Source organism: Lonchura striata, chromosome 1, assembly GCF_046129695.1.
Source record: "Lonchura striata isolate bLonStr1 chromosome 1, bLonStr1.mat, whole genome shotgun sequence".
NCBI classification, from domain to species: domain Eukaryota; kingdom Metazoa; phylum Chordata; class Aves; order Passeriformes; family Estrildidae; genus Lonchura; species Lonchura striata.
Window position 1 is genome coordinate 136,729,882 of NC_134603.1, and position 17,680 is coordinate 136,747,561.

The 17,680-nt window shown below is 39.6% G+C and overlaps 1 protein-coding gene across 2 annotated transcripts in view; it reads left to right on the plus strand.

The window, feature by feature from the left end:
- The first annotated feature begins 9,352 nt into the window (after positions 1–9,352).
- The window catches only part of LOC110476204 (macrophage mannose receptor 1-like), a 50,516-nt gene continuing 42,188 nt past the window's right edge, over positions 9,353–17,680 (plus strand). Inside the window, exons 1-4 of one of the 2 annotated variants that reach the window (XM_021540977.2) lie at positions 9,353–9,429; positions 9,547–9,997; positions 13,750–14,151; positions 15,587–15,760. In XM_021540977.2, the coding sequence (XP_021396652.2) occupies positions 9,937–9,997; positions 13,750–14,151; positions 15,587–15,760 (637 nt within the window). In that variant the 5' untranslated portion in view covers positions 9,353–9,429; positions 9,547–9,936. The other variant, XM_021540978.2, reaches the window with a different exon arrangement.

Consider the following 17,680-nt stretch of genomic DNA (forward strand, 5'->3'; position numbering starts at 1 on the left):
AGAATATTAAAAATTGTCTCTATTTTTTCCCCCCTGATGTTACAAAGTCCTTTGGAAAATAAAGGACCTGCCCCTGAGTTACAGTAGTCTTGGGTTAATTTTTATTAAGAATAATAATCAGTTCTGCATAAGATCAGTATCTGCAGCTCAAGATTAAAGGGACTGTATTTCATTTGAGAAAGTTGATAAGAAAGGATCTTTGTCCTCTTTGATAGGAGAATGCTGTATTCAGGTATTGATACAGATGTCACCTTTTGGCATATCCTTTGCATGGATAGTAAACTTTCCCTCACTGATTTTTCAGTCTTTCAGTGGTTGTGACTCCCAGTGCAAAACTGTAAGGGATGTTGTGCTGTTAAGTGGATCTTGACTACAGATTCAGTCTTTCATAATTACCCAGAAGTACTTTGAACTTCTCAGCTGAACTCGACTTGACAGGCTATCCATAGCTTGTTACAGGTATTCAGTCAGGTTTTTTAAAATATTTGTCTTGCAGAATGGAACAGAAGAGGCAGCTGTTGAAGGTATCTCTGGCAAAACATGGAATGTAGTAGTCAATATTTTTGGGTCATGTTCTACTTTGGAATAGCAATGACAAGCAAGAGACAACAATGAAATGTTTTTAGTCCCTATTCTTAGTTTTATTGCTTAGCTATTTATTAGCTATTGCTTAGCTATTTATTTAGCTATTATATTCTTAGCTTTACTGCCAAATGTGGCTTCACTTTAATTGAGCATGACATATGGGCAGGGTCTCAAGGAACTGATAAAGGTTAAGAGATTGAAAGGGAAAAAAAGCAAGAGAGCTTGAGGTGAATGATGCAATTAGACGAGACAAAGAAGGAGGGAGACTTTGTGCAAATAAATGCATCTTTAATAATAAAGCTTGGCTTCTAGGACACACTTGCTTTGTATAGAGAGGATTTATCCATAGAAACCTTCAATTTTTGTAAACCAAGCAGTATTTTTAAGTCTGTGTCAAAAGTAAATTAAGCCTCTGAGTGAAATCAGAGTTCTGATTTGCATATTCTGTAATTTCAAGAGATTTACAGAAGTTTTCTGCTTTAGTTAAACATCTCACCCAGAAGAATTATTAAAATAAACAAAATCTAAGGATATTTAAGGCAAGCCTTTTTTGACCATATTTTGACTCCAATGGCATGCAATGTCTTGAGCACTTAATGTTCACCTTCAGTTGTTTACATTTGCACTGAGAAGTTTCTAGGGAGAATCAGATTTAGAGATTTATAAAGCTCTTCAGCTTTCTTTCCCCCCTATACCTATGTTTTCTGTTTGCCACTTGGGTCTCAGCTTTAAAAGTGTAAAGGAAGCTCAGGATGTATATGTGGAGCATGGTTTACTATATCCTGCTTTGCTGCCTGTGTGACATTTGCTGATTTGGTTTCCTGTGAAAACTGATGGATCAGCTCACTTCTGGTCATAGATAACAGGCAGGAAGAGCTGCCAGGACTCCTAAGAAGAATAGTCCATTAAAATCCTGCATGCAGAACAGAGCTGAAGTGAGTATTTTTATTTTAGGAAGAAAAAGCAAATGTCATGTTTTGATACTGCAGAAGGAAGCTGTTCTCAGAAAATACAGATATTTTGAGTGGTTCGTGATTTCAAACCCATTACTCTACAGAAAGCTTAGATAAAGTGACAATGCCAGAATGAAACACAGAGAGATGGAAGCTGTTGTCTCGTTGCTGTCTGGGTTGCTTGGCAGGCTGCCACAGTGGGGTTGCCTGAGCAGCAACCCCACACACACGGTACTGGGGGAAATAACAAATGGCAGTTGCTGCTGTACCTTCAGAAACAGACTCTGAGATTCTCTTGTACTGAACTGAATGCTGCAGATATCTAATTTCTGGTGGAAGTAACCTAGTTTGGGTTTAAATGCAGATAGCATAGCTGGCTACCAGTCAGTGAAAATTTGGTTTGTTTTCTCTAGGGGCTCTCAAGGTGCTTGAAATAACAGAAGTAATTTGAAATATTTAAAAGTTTCTTATATTAAATAGTGGAGATGGAAAATTATAGAAAAGATATTGACAAAATAAGTCTCAAAATATTAACCTACCCTATCAGGAAACTATTCTTAACCTATCAGAGTAATTATTTGCATTTAATTTTTTTCTTATTTAACTGTCATTTAATCAGTCTTGCAACTTCACATTCAGGATTAAACTAACATCTAGGTTTCATATTTTCAAAGTTATTATACCTAACTCCCACTGAAATGAGGCATCAAAATAAATTTGCCACAAATGTGTCTGATCTCTTGCTGTTAGCCAAGGCACCAGGAAAGGCAGATATCCAAACTCTGTCTGGTTTGAGATCCTTTCTATGGAAATACCAACAGAAATTGGAGTCTAGCCCACCCATAGACAGCCTGTATCTGTATGAAAACAGGAGATGAAGCTCTCCTGGTAACAGAACTGCTACTATTTGGTCAAGGAGGTGGTACAGGGCTATTTTGTAGGAGAGATGGGGAGATTGTATTGGTCTCCTCATCCCTGTAGTGCTGTCAATATCCACATGTGTGAGGGCTGGTCTCCGCTGCTGGTGCAAAAAAGGACATAATAATCACAGAAAATACTGTGAAAGTATTGTATCCTGAATAGTTTTATTGGACAGGACATTTCTCAAGTAGAACCCAGGTGCTGCTGCCTTCTGTTTTGGTCTTTGATGTGATTTTCAGACTCACCTGCCTCCCCACTCTTTGATGGAAGCTTTCATGATTGCTCTTAATTGCTCCATCTGCAAACAAGTTTTATCATGATGTAACCATCTCACCCAGGAGTCACCATTGTGCTGCAAGTATTGTGTATTTGGAGGATGAGTTAAACATGGGATCACGAGGTTGGGTACCTGGAACAGGCTTTGTGCTCAGCTGTGGGTGTTCAAGGGGCTGGCAATGTTCCTGGGTGACGCTGCAGTGACAGGACTTGTGCTGCAGGTCTGAAATGCGCTCTGGGAGGCAGCCCTGGCTCTGCACACACCTAACACAGCCCCCTGTGGTCTAGGGTGTCACCCCTGCTTGTGAAGCCAGCATGGCAATTACTCTCCAAACAAATTCAATGAGCTGTGTCTGAATGCATAAACAATTTTGGACTAAACAAAGTGACATTATTTGGTGACTAAACAAAGTCAAATAAAAACATCACTGTCAGTCTTGGTCATAGGAGAGACAAACCCAGCACGTTTATGAGCAAAGCAGGAGGTGAGCTGTAGTGGAACAGGGACCATCTCATGGTGCTGGAACTGGCCTAAAGGGAAGTCACCGAGCGGGATGCTCAGTCTCTTCTGACACAGACAGCACTGAGGCATGGAAATCCTGTTCTGCAGGAGATATTGCCAAAATAAAAATCCAGTTGTTGAAATTAGAATGAAATATAAACATGATTTGTGAAATAAAATCTAATTTCCCCTCCTACTATGCTGAAGCTTCAGTAATGTATATTCAGTGACTGTTCAGTTTCCATAATAATTCATAATATTTCAGTATTTGCTAACTTTCTGAAAAAAAAAATGAATTCTTCAAAAAAGTATAAAATGCAGACAGCATAAACATAAAGAATTATTGAATCAGACAGGTTTGAACATTAAATCATACATGAAACTGCAGTTCTCAGTGTCTTTACTGAAATCAGGTATATTTCCATTAAAAAATGTGATATTCTGCCTATGGGTAAATCCTATACCATGGGTAAAATTTCATAAATTTGGGGCTAGCAGCAATTTGTAAAAATTATCTGACTGACATGACGGATAGTATAATCTGTTTTTAAAACATGTTTTTTAAAATTAATATCATTGTTTAATTTCATAGTTCTTTGGGAAATTGCACTGAAACCTATTTCCTTTCTTCTAAGTCTGGTGTGTGGTATTTTGCTACTGTAACCATGAGCTGATAATAGCAGTGGATATGAAGACTTGTTTCTGAATTAAACTGGATTTTCTTCAGCATATGTATTTTGATATGGCAAATAGAAAATACAAATCACCTCTGCATCTTTTCCTACCATCTGATACTTTTTCCTATCATGTATCATCTTTTGCCATTCATTTCTAAAAAGAACTATTCCTCTTCACACTTTAGAAAACACTGTTTCATATATTTACTGCAACACTTCTCCTACATCTCCTTTTGACCGTGACAAATAATTGGAAATGAGCATACAACTTAAGGCAGTAACTGCTATAAGTAGGTGATGGCATTATTTTAACTTCAAGTGTGTCCTGCTCAACTCCCACTGAGTTCCAAATTTTAGATGTTAGATATTAGAATTTTTTTCCCCTGGAAGTGTGGTTAGACATGGGTATAATTGGCCAAGGATGTGATGGACTCTTCCACTGTCTCTGGAAGAATTCAAGAGATGTCTGGATTTGGTTTAGGGGAAATTATAGTGGTGTTACTTTGATGGTTCGACATGATGATCTTTTAGGTCTCTTCCAAACTGAATGATTCTCTGTGATTATTATGCTTGGAGAATTCTTATAGACCACTGGTGTACTCACAAAGTTATGACCAGAATTGAAGTTATGTTTTCATTTTGTTTAGAGGAGTAGTCTTATCAGAAGGCTTATTGTACCTAGACAAAAAAGAAATGGCAGTCCAGTATTTCTCTCTTGTGTAGATAACAGAGCCATAGGTCCCACTGCTCTGAGTGTGTACAGCTCTCTAATATGTAGGACACTGTAATTAAAGAAAAATTGCCACAGTGATAGTTAGGAGTAACTTATTATTACAGAATGAGAAAGAAGGTGGAATAGGCTGTGAAGAGCAACAAATGCTTCTACAATAGAATTCCCTTTCTGCCTTCTGGCTGCAGGCGATTTGTAATATGGATTTCATGTAATTAAAAAAAGGTATTTTTGAAAAAGGAAGACATGTAGGACTTCACAATAAAGGCTTGAGGTGTTGTCTTGAGGAAAAAAAAGAATCTAAAAGTCATTCTGATTTAATATTTATTCTTTTGTACTACTTAGCACAATGATGTGTCCATCCTGTTCAGGCATACAGGCTCAGGCTCAAGTTAGGTAAGACCACGCATAAGAGTATGACATCTAAATTCGTCCTCTCTTTATTGCTCCTCCTTTGCTCCATCCACTGACAGCAAAGGGAGATTAGAATGACTGTACTGCAGTTTTAGGACATGTATGAGCTGAATACATAAATATATTTATGGTTTTTTTTCTTTTTTTTTCTTTCTTTTTTGGGTGGGATTTATAGTGATTACAGAGGCATGAATTTGATAATTTGATTTCTTGGCAATGTATTACTGCATTATTTTTCTTTTTTTTTTTCTCACCAATGGTCACAATTTGTTGTTAAGATAATGAGATTGTAAAACCAGTGCTGGACTGGATCCTACTTATGTGTTGTTTCGTTCATTGTGCTTATTAGCTGTGTTGTATGCTTGCAGAAGCCAACAAGATGAGCTTAAGCCTTGCAAAGCAATAAGTTAGATGGAAAACTTCTCAAAGTGTTCATAACTCTTCCTTCTACTAGCTCCTGTATGGAGGAAATGTGTCTGATTCAGCTTTAGCTACACTTGAATTCAACTGTGGTAAATGTAGATCCACACCCAGCACTCACAGGTTTATGTCCTGGCTCTGTTAGTTTAGAGACAACACTGTATGAGCTAAATAATTTTGCCTCAGCTTGATAGATACATTTAGTTTGACTGTCATTGAAAATTCTTTGAGACAATTCAAGATTTATGTCCATTTTCTCTGATTTTCCTCTTAGTTTTTAACTCCTTTTGATCCTGAAAGATTCTGATTTAAATGAAAAACAAAAAAATCTCTCACTCCTAAATACTCATTAGAATGTATAGAATAGTAAAGTTATTGAAACCATCTTAATAAATAATGTTTTAATCTGTGTCTGTTGTAGTTTTACCCTGGCTGGCAACTGAACCCCACAGAGCTGCTTGCTCACTCTCCTGCAGCAGATGGGGGAGAGAACAGAAGGGTGAAAGTGAGAAAATTCGTAGGTTGAAATAAAGATATTTTAATAGGGAAAGCAAAAGGCTACATGGACAAAACAAAACAAAACAAAAAAAAAAAAAAAAAAAAGGATTTTTTTTTTCCCCACTACATTCCAGTGGCAGACAGGTGTACAGCTACTTCCAAAGGAAATCAGGGCCTTGGGAAGACAGACACCACAACTCTGAATGTCCCTGCTTCCTTCTCATCTCCTCAACTTTTATGGTTGAGAGTGACATCATAGAGTGTGGGATATCTCTTTGGTCCACTGACACCAACTGTCCTGGCTGTGTCCTCTCCCAACTTCTGCCCACCCTAGCCTGATCACTGGTGGGCTAGCATGAGAAGCAGAAAAGGCATTCAGGCTGTGCAAAACTGTTCAGTAATAACTAAAACATCTCTGTATTATCAGCACTGTTTTGGCCATAAACCCAAAACATGTCGCCATCTGAGCTGCTACAAGGAAAATTAACTCCACCCCAGTCAAAACCAGTATAGCATCTAATTTTAATTATCTTCTTACAACAGTACAATCTTCTAGAAAAGGCTCTCTCCTGAATCAGTAGTGTGAGAATGTTGTTTAAATACTCTGAGATGACTAATTAAATACAAAAATGGTTTTAGGCTTCCATTGCAAGTAACCCACTGCAAATATTACTAATGTGTAGGTAATTATTGAATACTAACTGATAGATACAGGTTCCCACAGGAAACATCAAAAAACATCTTGGATGCAAATGTAAAAGCATGGATAGTAATCCACTTGTTTTTCTGCTACACATACAGTTATTCCACATATATTATGTTTCAAGTCTGGATATGATTTCAGGATTGAACTTTCCATTTTTCAGTCTGCTATAAAAGCTAAGGGCCACTGTGGCTTCAGGATTTCAATGTATTTTGCCAGGAAGAATGACCAAGATCTGAATGTAAGATCTGAATGTGCCACAAGAAGAGAAGGTCTGACCTGTCTCAGAGGAATGCAAGCCTTTCTAGTCTGTGTAATTGTCAGCTGGCTTCCTACCCACGGCAAAGATGAAAACATATGTCTATCTAGGACATGTACCCTGTCATTAGTTATTTAACAGATTGAGCTTTTGGTAACTTTTTGCCTTCAAATTACTACAGCCTGAGTTTTTGCTGAATACTTCTGTCTCAGAAGAGAGAAAATCTTTCTCTTTGACTATATCAGATCAGAATATATGATTCATAATGGAAGAGGGAGCCAGATCCAGATACAATTACTGATGAGTGTGCTGCAGATGAGACAGAAGCTACATGAATAAGCTCATCAAGACCTGTGCTGCTCTAGACAGGGGGAATGTGTAGACATATGTATACACACATAAACATATAGGTGTGTATCAAACATGTCTGTGTCAAAATGGCTTTGAACTGGTAATACCTCCAGTATATATATCCAGTGAGTGTAAAGGACAATGAGAAAAAAGCAGTTTTCAGATAAGGAAGGGAGGCTGCAATACTTCACTTGGAAGTAACTCTTCTGAAGTCTCAATTTGGTTGGAAGAGACCTTGGGAGGTCACCTGGCATGACTTCCTCTCTAAAGAAGGGCTGACATGGATCAGGTTGCTCATCATCTTGTCCAGTTCAGTTTTGAGAAACTCCAAGAATAGCCTGTAGTTTCTTCTGTCACTTCAGAGAATAGCTCAATCCTCACACAGCCACTGACAGCCAAAGAGGTATCACTACTCATCTACTTAGTTCCTTTTTTCTGCCTATTTCTGCAACACATATATTCACTTAAGTTACATGCACCCTTTGTTGTACATAACTATCACATAATCAGTCTTACATAACCATGTAAAGACTTTGGTGGCAGTTTTATTTTTTTACATTGAGATTGAACTTCACATAGAATCTTCCTTCTCTGTTTATCTTGAGCCAAAAGAATACCCAAGCTTTCAGTGATAGTCTTAGAAATAGCAGTGTTCTATTAGAGCAGCAGCATTTTTCTGAGTCTTCTGGCTTGTTCCTTTTAGCATTAGATGTTTTCTGGGCTTTTGGGTTTTGCAAATAATTAGGGAAAAATAAATATCTCCCATACACTACAGCAAGAGATTAAGTTTCACACATGACAATTCATCAACACAACAATACAGAACATTGCTGATTATGGCTGAAATACTTCCCACCTCCTGTCCCTGGGCCAGGCTGTTCCTGACCTTTTTGTGGTTCTACAGATGTTAAGAGAAATTATGAACCACTTCCTCTTTACTCCCCTCACATAGCCCACAAGAGAACCCAGCACAGCTGAAGTGCCTGGCTGGAATCCTTTCTAATGTTAACAGGAGCTTCATTGACTTCAGAAATAAGCTTGTTTTTCATCTCCACTGTTTCTTCTCCTCTTATAATGTCAAAGTACCTTCTTACTCTGCCTCTTTCTACATTAATCTTATATTGGTGTTTCCCTGGATGTGCTGTACTTTCCCACCCAGAACTTCCATCAAGGAGGATTTGAACAATTTTTCAATACTTATTAGAGATTTCCAAGTGCATGACAACACAGGGGTACAGCCTGGTGCACAACAGGCTTTATACACATGCTAGGTTTGATGCCTTACAGGTTCACAGAATCATAGAATTTTTAAGGTTGGAAAGGACCTCTGAGATCATTGAGTCCAACCATTAATCAGGCTCTTTCAAACCCAGCAATAAATCAAGCCTCTAAACACATCTACACATTTTTAAACACTTCCAGGGATGGTTATTCACCGTTTCCCTGTTGCAGCCTGTTGCAGTGTTTGACCACTCTCCCAGAAAAGAATATTTTCCTAATATCCAATCTAAACCTCCCCTGGTTCAGCTTTAGGTAATTTCCTCTTGTCCTGTCACTTCTCATCTAGGAGAAGAGACCAACCCCCACCTCACTATGTCCTTTTTTCCAGGAGTTGTAGGGAGCAGTAAGGTGCTCCCTGAGCCTCAGGTATGCCCCATCAAAACACGCAGTAAGTCCCATATGTTACAAAAGCCACTCTATAACAACAGTAAGACTGATGTTTTCAATCCATTTGGGACTCTTCAGACTGTATATTGGTGGTGATCTCAAAGAAATAGCATGCTGCTTTGTATCCAGCACAGCAAGAAGCTGTAAAATCACCAATGTGGACTGTGCTCTAAAGGCACCTTTTCAAAAAGATGCTTCAGCTTGTGAAACCCAGCTGGCAGGCAAGATTTTGTGTTTCCCGCACTGATTCACGAGCAAGATTTGAGTCCTGCTAACAGCAGATAGTGCCGTCACTGTCGGCAGAATAAACAAACAAATCGGCTGAAGTTCATTTATTGGACTTCCTCGTCCCTTTCGTCCCCTCCTTGGCACCCCGAGCCCGGCCGCGCCCCGCTCCCGGCGGAGCGACTGCTGGCGCCCGGGGGAGGAGTGCTGGGGACGGGGGCGCAGCCCAGATCCCGGGCTCCCAAAAGTAGGTCTCTGTTCCTTCTGCAGTCCTCGATCTGAGGAGCAACCCGGGCGTTCCAGCAGGGCTTTTCTTTGAGTCTTGAGTTTCTTAACCCTTATCCTTCTCCTTTCCTTACCCCAGAAGAAAAGGAGAGGGATATCCTCCTCCCCGCAGAGCGCGGTTTGCTAATTTTCTTGGAGGACAAACCAGTGACCCAGATGCAACGCTGTCAGAGTAGCAAAGGGGATAAAAGGAAAAACACAAACGCCACTCACAACAGCAACAACAAAAAAAGGAACGCTCCTCTCAGCTATCACCGCTTTATCACCTGCACATGCCTGAAGGCGGCTCTTCCCTCCGCTAAGGGAAAAAAATCAGCTTAGGAAGGCAAAGTTTGAACAGCGAATTCCTGTTATTTCAAAACGCCCCATGTGACAGGATATTTCCTTATCATTTGGAGCGCAGAGTTTTCCCCCGATCCACCAGCCCTCGCAAGCCGGCGGACCTGCCCGGCGGGACGCCCTCTCTGCGATGGCTCCTTCCGTGCTGCTGCTGCTCCTCGGACTCCTCCCGCGGGCTTTTCCGCTGCTGGGTAAGTGCCCGCAGGGGCTGTGCGGGCAGGCGAGCCGAAAAACGAGGGCTCACAGCGGGCACCGAGCCCAGCCTGACCTGGGGCTTGCGGCGGGCGTGGGGATGGAGCTGAAGCCCAGGACCCTTTTCCGCCTCTCTGCGGCGGGGCAGCGGCTGATGGAGGCGGCCTCCCCTCGGGACCCCTTCCCCGGCCGCATCCAGAGGTGTCCGGCGGGTAAAGCTGCCCGGCGGGGCGGCCTTTGGGGTGCCCGTGGCGCTCTGGACGCCGAACAGGGCTGTCACCGGCGCTGCCTCAGTTTCCCCCACCGCTCCGATCGGGCCCCGATTGATTGAACAGCAGCACCCAGCTTTCCCTCACAGACCTGCTCACCGCAGAGGTTTGCGGAGCTGCCTGGCACTGGGGCTCTGCCTGTCCTCCAGCCCTCTTGGATGGGCCCTGCTTTTGACAGATGGCTTTCATAGGGGAATATTAGGGTAGCTGATGTGCTGGGATGGATAGAAGTGTGAGAACAGGGGGAATTGTGTTGTTTGGTGATACCTGGAGTTTGTACCCATTTACTCTGGGATTTGCCATGATTTCCAGCTCACAGCTACTTTCCAGTGAAAGTTTATACCTGCCCTTTCAGAAAACCTTTCAGTGTCCTCTGCTCTCTAGATTGAGACCTAGTGATGCAAATCTTTGTAGCACTGCCTTGTGACCTTTCTTCCTTCATGCAACTAGCAGCAATCAGTTTAGGCCATCTGGTAGGCAAGACCTTGTGTAGAGAAGAGAATCATCCTACCTGCATCTGCCTCTCTCCTCTTTTGGCTTTGGGTCTGTTCTTCTGGTGCTCTCCATTAGTGTTTAACACTGGTAGCACTTCACTGGCTTCACAAATTACTCCCTTATTTACGCTCACATAGTCTGTGACGGTTTGGAAATGCTGCAGAATGTGAAGTCAGTTTGGCATTCTGGAAATCTCTACTGTGGAAACGATACTGTCCAGTGAGATTCTGCAGTGCTCGGTACAATTCTTAAGATACAACTTGGGGCCAAAGACAGAAAGGCAAATAGTCACAGTGTGGTGAGTAAAGACAAATTAAAGCCTGTGAGAAAAATTCTTTTGGGATCTGGTTGGGACATTTGAGGGAAAAAATGCTAGATCTCCTTGAATGGCTGGTTGTGCACTGGTAATGGTGAAGTGTTTTTCCTAAGCCTGATGTGTTCTTATGCATTTTAAAGACCTTCCTTTCAAGAGTAATTTTCAAACTATGAATTACTGTTAGAAATAGGTTTAATTCAAAATACTAACGTTGTGGTACTCATGAGCACACTGTGGTGGACCTTAAAGTGTTCCACCCACAGTTCATCTGTAGTGAAGAGCAGCACCTGCTGCAGAGCTCTATAACAAATGTTGCTGCAGAGCAGTGAAACAGCTAATGGTGCTATGTGTGATTCTGTTCAGCCCATTTCACAGATACAGCTCATCATGTTGGCAAGAGTGGTATCAAGTGTTTACAGAGAGGACTTGGCAGGGCAGAGGAAATGCTGCACAAATACCTGGCTTGTTTCTTCTAGACTACCTAATTACTCACACAGATACTGTCATATGGGAATCCTCTTTGGTGAGCAAGGCAACAAAATAAACAGAAAGAAAGCTGTAAACTTGAGCAATACAGCACTAAGTTAAGAGTCTGCTCAATGGCCATGGACTAGAGGAGGAGCAACAGTGGGGGAAAGGAAATCATGCAATTAAAGCCTCAGCCACAGTTTCTCCAGCATCCTGCTGCCTCTTGTTCCATTCTCCTGTTGTGTCATTCTCATGGTGTCAGCTTATTTTCAATGTCTCCTTGGCTGTGTTGGCCTTTTAGCTGCTTGCACATGTACTACTCCCTGCACTGGGAATAAACCCTTGTATAAACAGGTGTGTTGGGTTTACACCCTTCTAATGCTTTGTAAAGGCACAGTTGGAATAGTAGAGAGCCTAAGTTTTGTCTCCCTCTCCATCCCCACTGGCCAGACTGCTTTGTTGAGTTCTTTAACTTCATTTCTGAAGCCAAAACTCTGCACCTTCTCATGCTTGGATGCATCAATTCAGATTTTTTACTTAGGAATACTTTTTTCATGTAAATAGCATCTTCTCTTTAACACCACAAAAACAAGAAAATAAGGACTGTTATTTTAGGCCACAAATACAATTTTAGCAGTTTGAAAAATCAGGTAGTGTTTTCTACACATGTGAAATTGTTTGACATCTCTTTTATCCAGAAACTTTAAATATGATTTCAGGAAAAGGAGAGTTGCAAGCACTGCATATATTAGTTTACAATAACATTGTGATAAATGCTAGTCGAAAAGCAGAATAAAAAGAAGTTGTCACCAGCAGTGATAATTATATATTTCCTTGTATTGTCTGTGAGCAAAACAGATTGGCAAAAGACAACAATTTCTGCCTCCAGTGCTCATCAGTTTTACATTACTTCCCAGTGAGTTGGAAGCCAAAGGACAAGAGAAGGAAGCTGAACTATAGATGAGATACATCTAGGTCAGCTCTTTCTCTGAGACAGAGGTTATTTGTTCCCAGATTGTTCTTCTGCAGAAAAATATGATCATTTCCACATTAGAGCCTCAGCAGAGAAGGGAAGATTTACTGTGGTTAACCTGTTTTCCCCTTAACTATTTCTCCATTATACAATTTGTTCAGTTTGGTAATCATACACTAAAATAAATAGTGTTTTAAATAGCTTTAATCCCCAGAGTCACATAAATTTATATTTCTCCTTCCTGTCTCATAGCCCAGCTAAAATACAGCTTTAAAATGTTGTGCATCCTGTTACCTTATGCGAAAGAGCATGATAAAGTTACTGTGCTAAAATGTATCTCAGGTGGATCAGAGAGGAGAAATTTTCAGTCTTTCAGCAAGACTGGCTCAGAAATGTTACACTCATAGCATAACCAAGTGCAAAAGATGTTAAAGCTTTTCAAACAGCTACAGTTTTGTAACGACCCTTGAATACGTGAAAATGCATGCTATGAAGCACTATTTAGTAAGAGGGAGAAATAACCTGGGAAGGTATGAAGAGCTTTGTGTATTTTCACAAGTCATGGAGAGGCATAACTGGTGATTGCAAATCCCACTGCTGTTGGTATTTCATTCATAATGGAGAGATGCAAGAAAGAAGTCACTGATGACTGAATTGAAAAAGAAATATATTCTACAAGAAGCTTGAGTATAAAGCTTAAAAACATGTCCTTCTCCTCAGTTAATACTTTAAAGATTTTAGCTGGACTTTTGAGAACAGAGCTCCCCACTGTGAGGAAGTGGAGCCTGAAGAACTTAGTGACTGTTGTCATCTCCTCACACCAGGGAGCCAGTGCTGCTGGAGAGTTCAGTCAGGATCTGCTCTCTGCAGTGTCCAAGCTCCCTCATTGCAGTAATTCCCATGGGTGCAGCTTGGATTAACACCATGAATGTGCTTTCTCTCTTCACTTTAACCCATGCTTTAAACCTACAGGAGACACTAGGTCTACACCTCTGCTGCCTTGTACATTTGTGTATAGATGCTTTCACTGACACAAAACAGTTGAAATGTCCTCACATCTGAACTAGTTGCATACAGCCACTTCAACAGGTGTAGTCCACACCTTCTTTTGCTAAACAGATGATGAGATTTTCACACCAAGAGGAGTGTCCAGATTCATATTCATTTAGCTGGCAGGTAAGCTTACTTCAAACCAAATAATTCCAGTGTTTTTTTTTTTTTTTCTTACAGATACCAGCACCTTCTTAATATATAATGAAGATCACAAGCGTTGTGTACTGGCTCTGAGTTCTAATTCAGTGACTACTGCTCCTTGTGTTCAAGAAAATGAGTCACAAAAATTCAGGTGGGTCTCAGATCACCAGCTTATGAGCATAGCATTCAAATTGTGCTTGGGAGTGCCTTCGAAGAAAGACTGGGTTCCGATCACTCTGTACCCTTGTGACAAGGCTAGTGAACTTCAGCGATGGGAATGCAGAAATGAGACTCTCTTTGCAATCCAAGGGGAAGATTTGTTTTTCAACTATGGAAACAAACAGGAAAGGAATATTATGCTGTACAAGGGATCTGGTTTATGGAGTAGGTGGAAAGTCTACGGAGCCACAGACGATCTGTGTTCTCGAGGCTATGAAGGTAAAGTTCTGTAAATTAATTTCTGTATTTTCAAACTCATTTTTAGGTGTAGATAATTAAAATATTTTATATGTGTAGAAGAATTTCCTTAATCTTATTAGTGATCAGTGAGTGTGGATTCAGGTGAAATCAACAATATTTGAGTGGATGCACTTTTTGTTTTTAGAATAGTTCAATTTGGTTTTTGTCAAACTTGTCAAAGTGCTGATAGATTATTAACCACGCATGATAGTGATTCATTTAGAGAGAATAAAAAATTCTATAGTTATTCAAAACATGTATAACTATTACACAGCAGTTGATGATAGGTTTTACTATTTACTACATATGAACAGAAAGATGTAGTGCAAGTGTTTAGTCTGTTGATTATATTTTTTTTCCTTGGGGTGCAAATATTGACTGGCAATAAGATATTAGTTAACTCTTGATATCTTTGTTTCCACTGTATTGCAGATATCTTCCTAGGTGTTTGAAGGGAGTCTCAAAGTTGGTGCTAAAATGTGAGACAAAGAAATAAGATAGTTTAAATAGCTAAATTTGAAAAAAGTTATGTATAATACATCTCTCTATATATTCATTATAAGTATCTGGAAATACATTTGACTTTCCATTTAGTATTCTTTGATATAGAGAAATGGTCTCAGAGGTTTCTGTGGTTTATGCTATGGCTGATTACAGTACTAATCCTTATCCAGAAGCCAGAATAGAACCCTAGCAAAGCAAATTATGTGAAAGAAGGCAGGGGAGAGATGTAATAATGTCCTGCTATTCCTTCCTCCTCTGTTTTCTAGCAGCTCTGTGAGACAGTGACCCTGGTATGTCAGCTCTCCAAAAATCCTTAAGTCCGGTTTCCCTATATGTCCTTCCATCATTGAATGTACATTACATGTGCACACATAGAAAGCTGCTTTAGTTACTTTCATAAGTTCCATGGAGTCAGGTTTCTGATAAAACAAAAAGTATCTTTAGATGAAAATAAAAAATTTATTTGGTCATAATATCTTGGAGTCATTTTATGGCATGTATCTTTCAAGTTTACATGGACATGCTCTTTTATGTCCAAAATGATCAGCAGTTGACTGAGTTATTGACAGAACACTCAATGATCTTTTGTGCTTTAAAAAATGGCATAACTATGTGTGTTTTATACTTTTGATTGTTATGTATGGGAAATTCAGCATGGATATGTACTTGTCTTAGCTCAGTCAGTTGTGGTCTGTTGTCTCCCTTAGCAACAAAAATTTGTCTCACTGTGAACTTGAGTATCAGCTTAGAGCTAGAGCAAAATGATGAATGTTCCAATTCTAGTAGAGTTGTATACTAAGCTAGCAAGCTTTCCTTGCTGTAATATTTTTAACAGGATCATAAAGACGAACTCCTATATATCCCATGCTAATTCATTTTTATACATTTTTGAATTGTTGTGTCTCCTTAGATACCTACACAGTGAAAGGAAATGACAATGGAGCCCCTTGTGTATTTCCTTTTAAGTTTGGTGGTAAATGGTATGCTGACTGTACAGATGCTGGCAGATCAGATGGCTGGTTCTGGTGTGGAACCACTTCGGACTATGATGTTGACAGGAAGTATGGATTTTGCCCAATGAAATGTAAGCTTTTTACATTCACAAAATGTGCTGTTACTCAGCTGCCTGGAAATATGTCCATAACATGTACTTTCCACTTTGAAATGCTTCTGTTTAGCCTGCTTTCCTTTTAAGAGCAACATAAATATCCAAATATAGGACCCAGCATAAAAAAACATTGCCCAATTATTTTTGTGTGAAAGTATGTTAATTGTATTCTAGAATCTCTATGTACACAATTTACTTAAATAGAATGTCAATTAGATGCTTACATTAGCATAAGTAGTATATATAAAAGGTCAAAAAGTAGAAATCTGTGAAGTGGAACTGAAAGCTAGGATACAGTTTAATTGAAAATTAAAATTACTTTGGAGAATGAGTTGCCTTTTAGACATGAACTCTTTAGTACATCCCAGTGTTTCCCAGCTGTGCTATGTTTTAGTTCTGTCTTTTAACTCAATTAGAACTATTTGTATTCTAAAGTCCCTGGTTTGAGTATACTTGGTGTTTAAAAGGCAGTATTATCAAAATGCAGAACTTTATTTAGGAATATTGATCTTACTTTAAGTAAATGGGAGTAATTTATGTCTACATCTATTTGAATTCTTTTAAATTTTAATGAATTTTCTCTGGACTTCTGTAAAATATGTACTAAACATTTTGTCTGCAAGCTGCTTCTTCTGTCATGCTGAGAAGGGTAGCACTTTTCCCTCCTTTCTTCTTTATTATTGTGTTTTTCTGTAAAGCTCAAGCTGACTGCAAGCAGCGCTAAGGAGAAAAATATGCCTTTCCTTTGATGTGAAGAAAATTGTTTGGGTTGATCTTAACTGGTTTGATGACAAAATACTGGTGTCCTTGCCTGATTTCCATGAATGTTGCATTCAGTATTTCAGCAAATAAAAACTGCACATTTTTTTTCCTCCTATGCCAGTATAATTTTCAAGATAATAAATACATGCTGGGAATATCAATCCCATTAATAAAGCACATGCAAAGTTGACTTAAGAATACTCCCTGCATAGTATTATTTGAGTACAACAAATAGGAGGCATCATTAAAATTTTGTTTAATTCTTTAGCATAATTCAAGGAAATCCATTCAGATGGCAGTGATTGTTTGTGGAAAAAGCTGCTTTATGCTGACTGCCTGCATGTTTCCTTCCTGATTCTTCAGTACTAGCTATAAAATATTCAAGTTCGGGTCATATATTTTAGTGAGAGACAGACCATGGTAGCAGAAGTTTTAGTCATCCCTATGAAAGAGAAATGAATGAGATATGAGCGTGTGATAAGTTAATAAACTTCAACAACACCTTTAAAATAGAATGTTTAAGTCTGTGTGTGTTAAAGTTTATTTACTAAGAATAAAGTGTTGTTTCCTAAACTGTCTTCTTAAATGGACCAAGGGTGCAAGCATGAAAATATGTGATGCAAACAATTGCAGCTGCTCATACTGGGGCCAGGACCTTCAGTGAAATGTCTGTGGCTGACCCAGTCACTTCTCACTGTGACCAAAACCACCTCAGATGTTCTCCAAAATGAAGAGGGCATGAGACTGTACTTGTGACAGTTATTGTCATCAATGGAGGTGGAGAAATTTTATCAGTGGAGGTGACATAATTGTGATTATGACCCTTTATTTGGTGATTTAGAAAGAGATGCTGAGACAGTAACAGCAGAAGCTTGAACCCCAAGGAAAGGAACTGAGCAGTGTTGTTATAGCAAACGATTTTTAGTAGCGTAGGAAATGCTGCTTCTTTATAGGTTGCACCATGTCTTTTTGAACTGTATACTGCACTTCAAAGAAAGTGTTGGGGAAGAAAACAAGTAGCACAGTGTAAGACCATCAGGAAAATGACTCAGTGTGTACTTAGAGCTCTGTTCCAGTGGGAAAAAGTCCATTGAGGCCTCTCTTGATGAATGAATTGAAGGACTCAGAAACCCG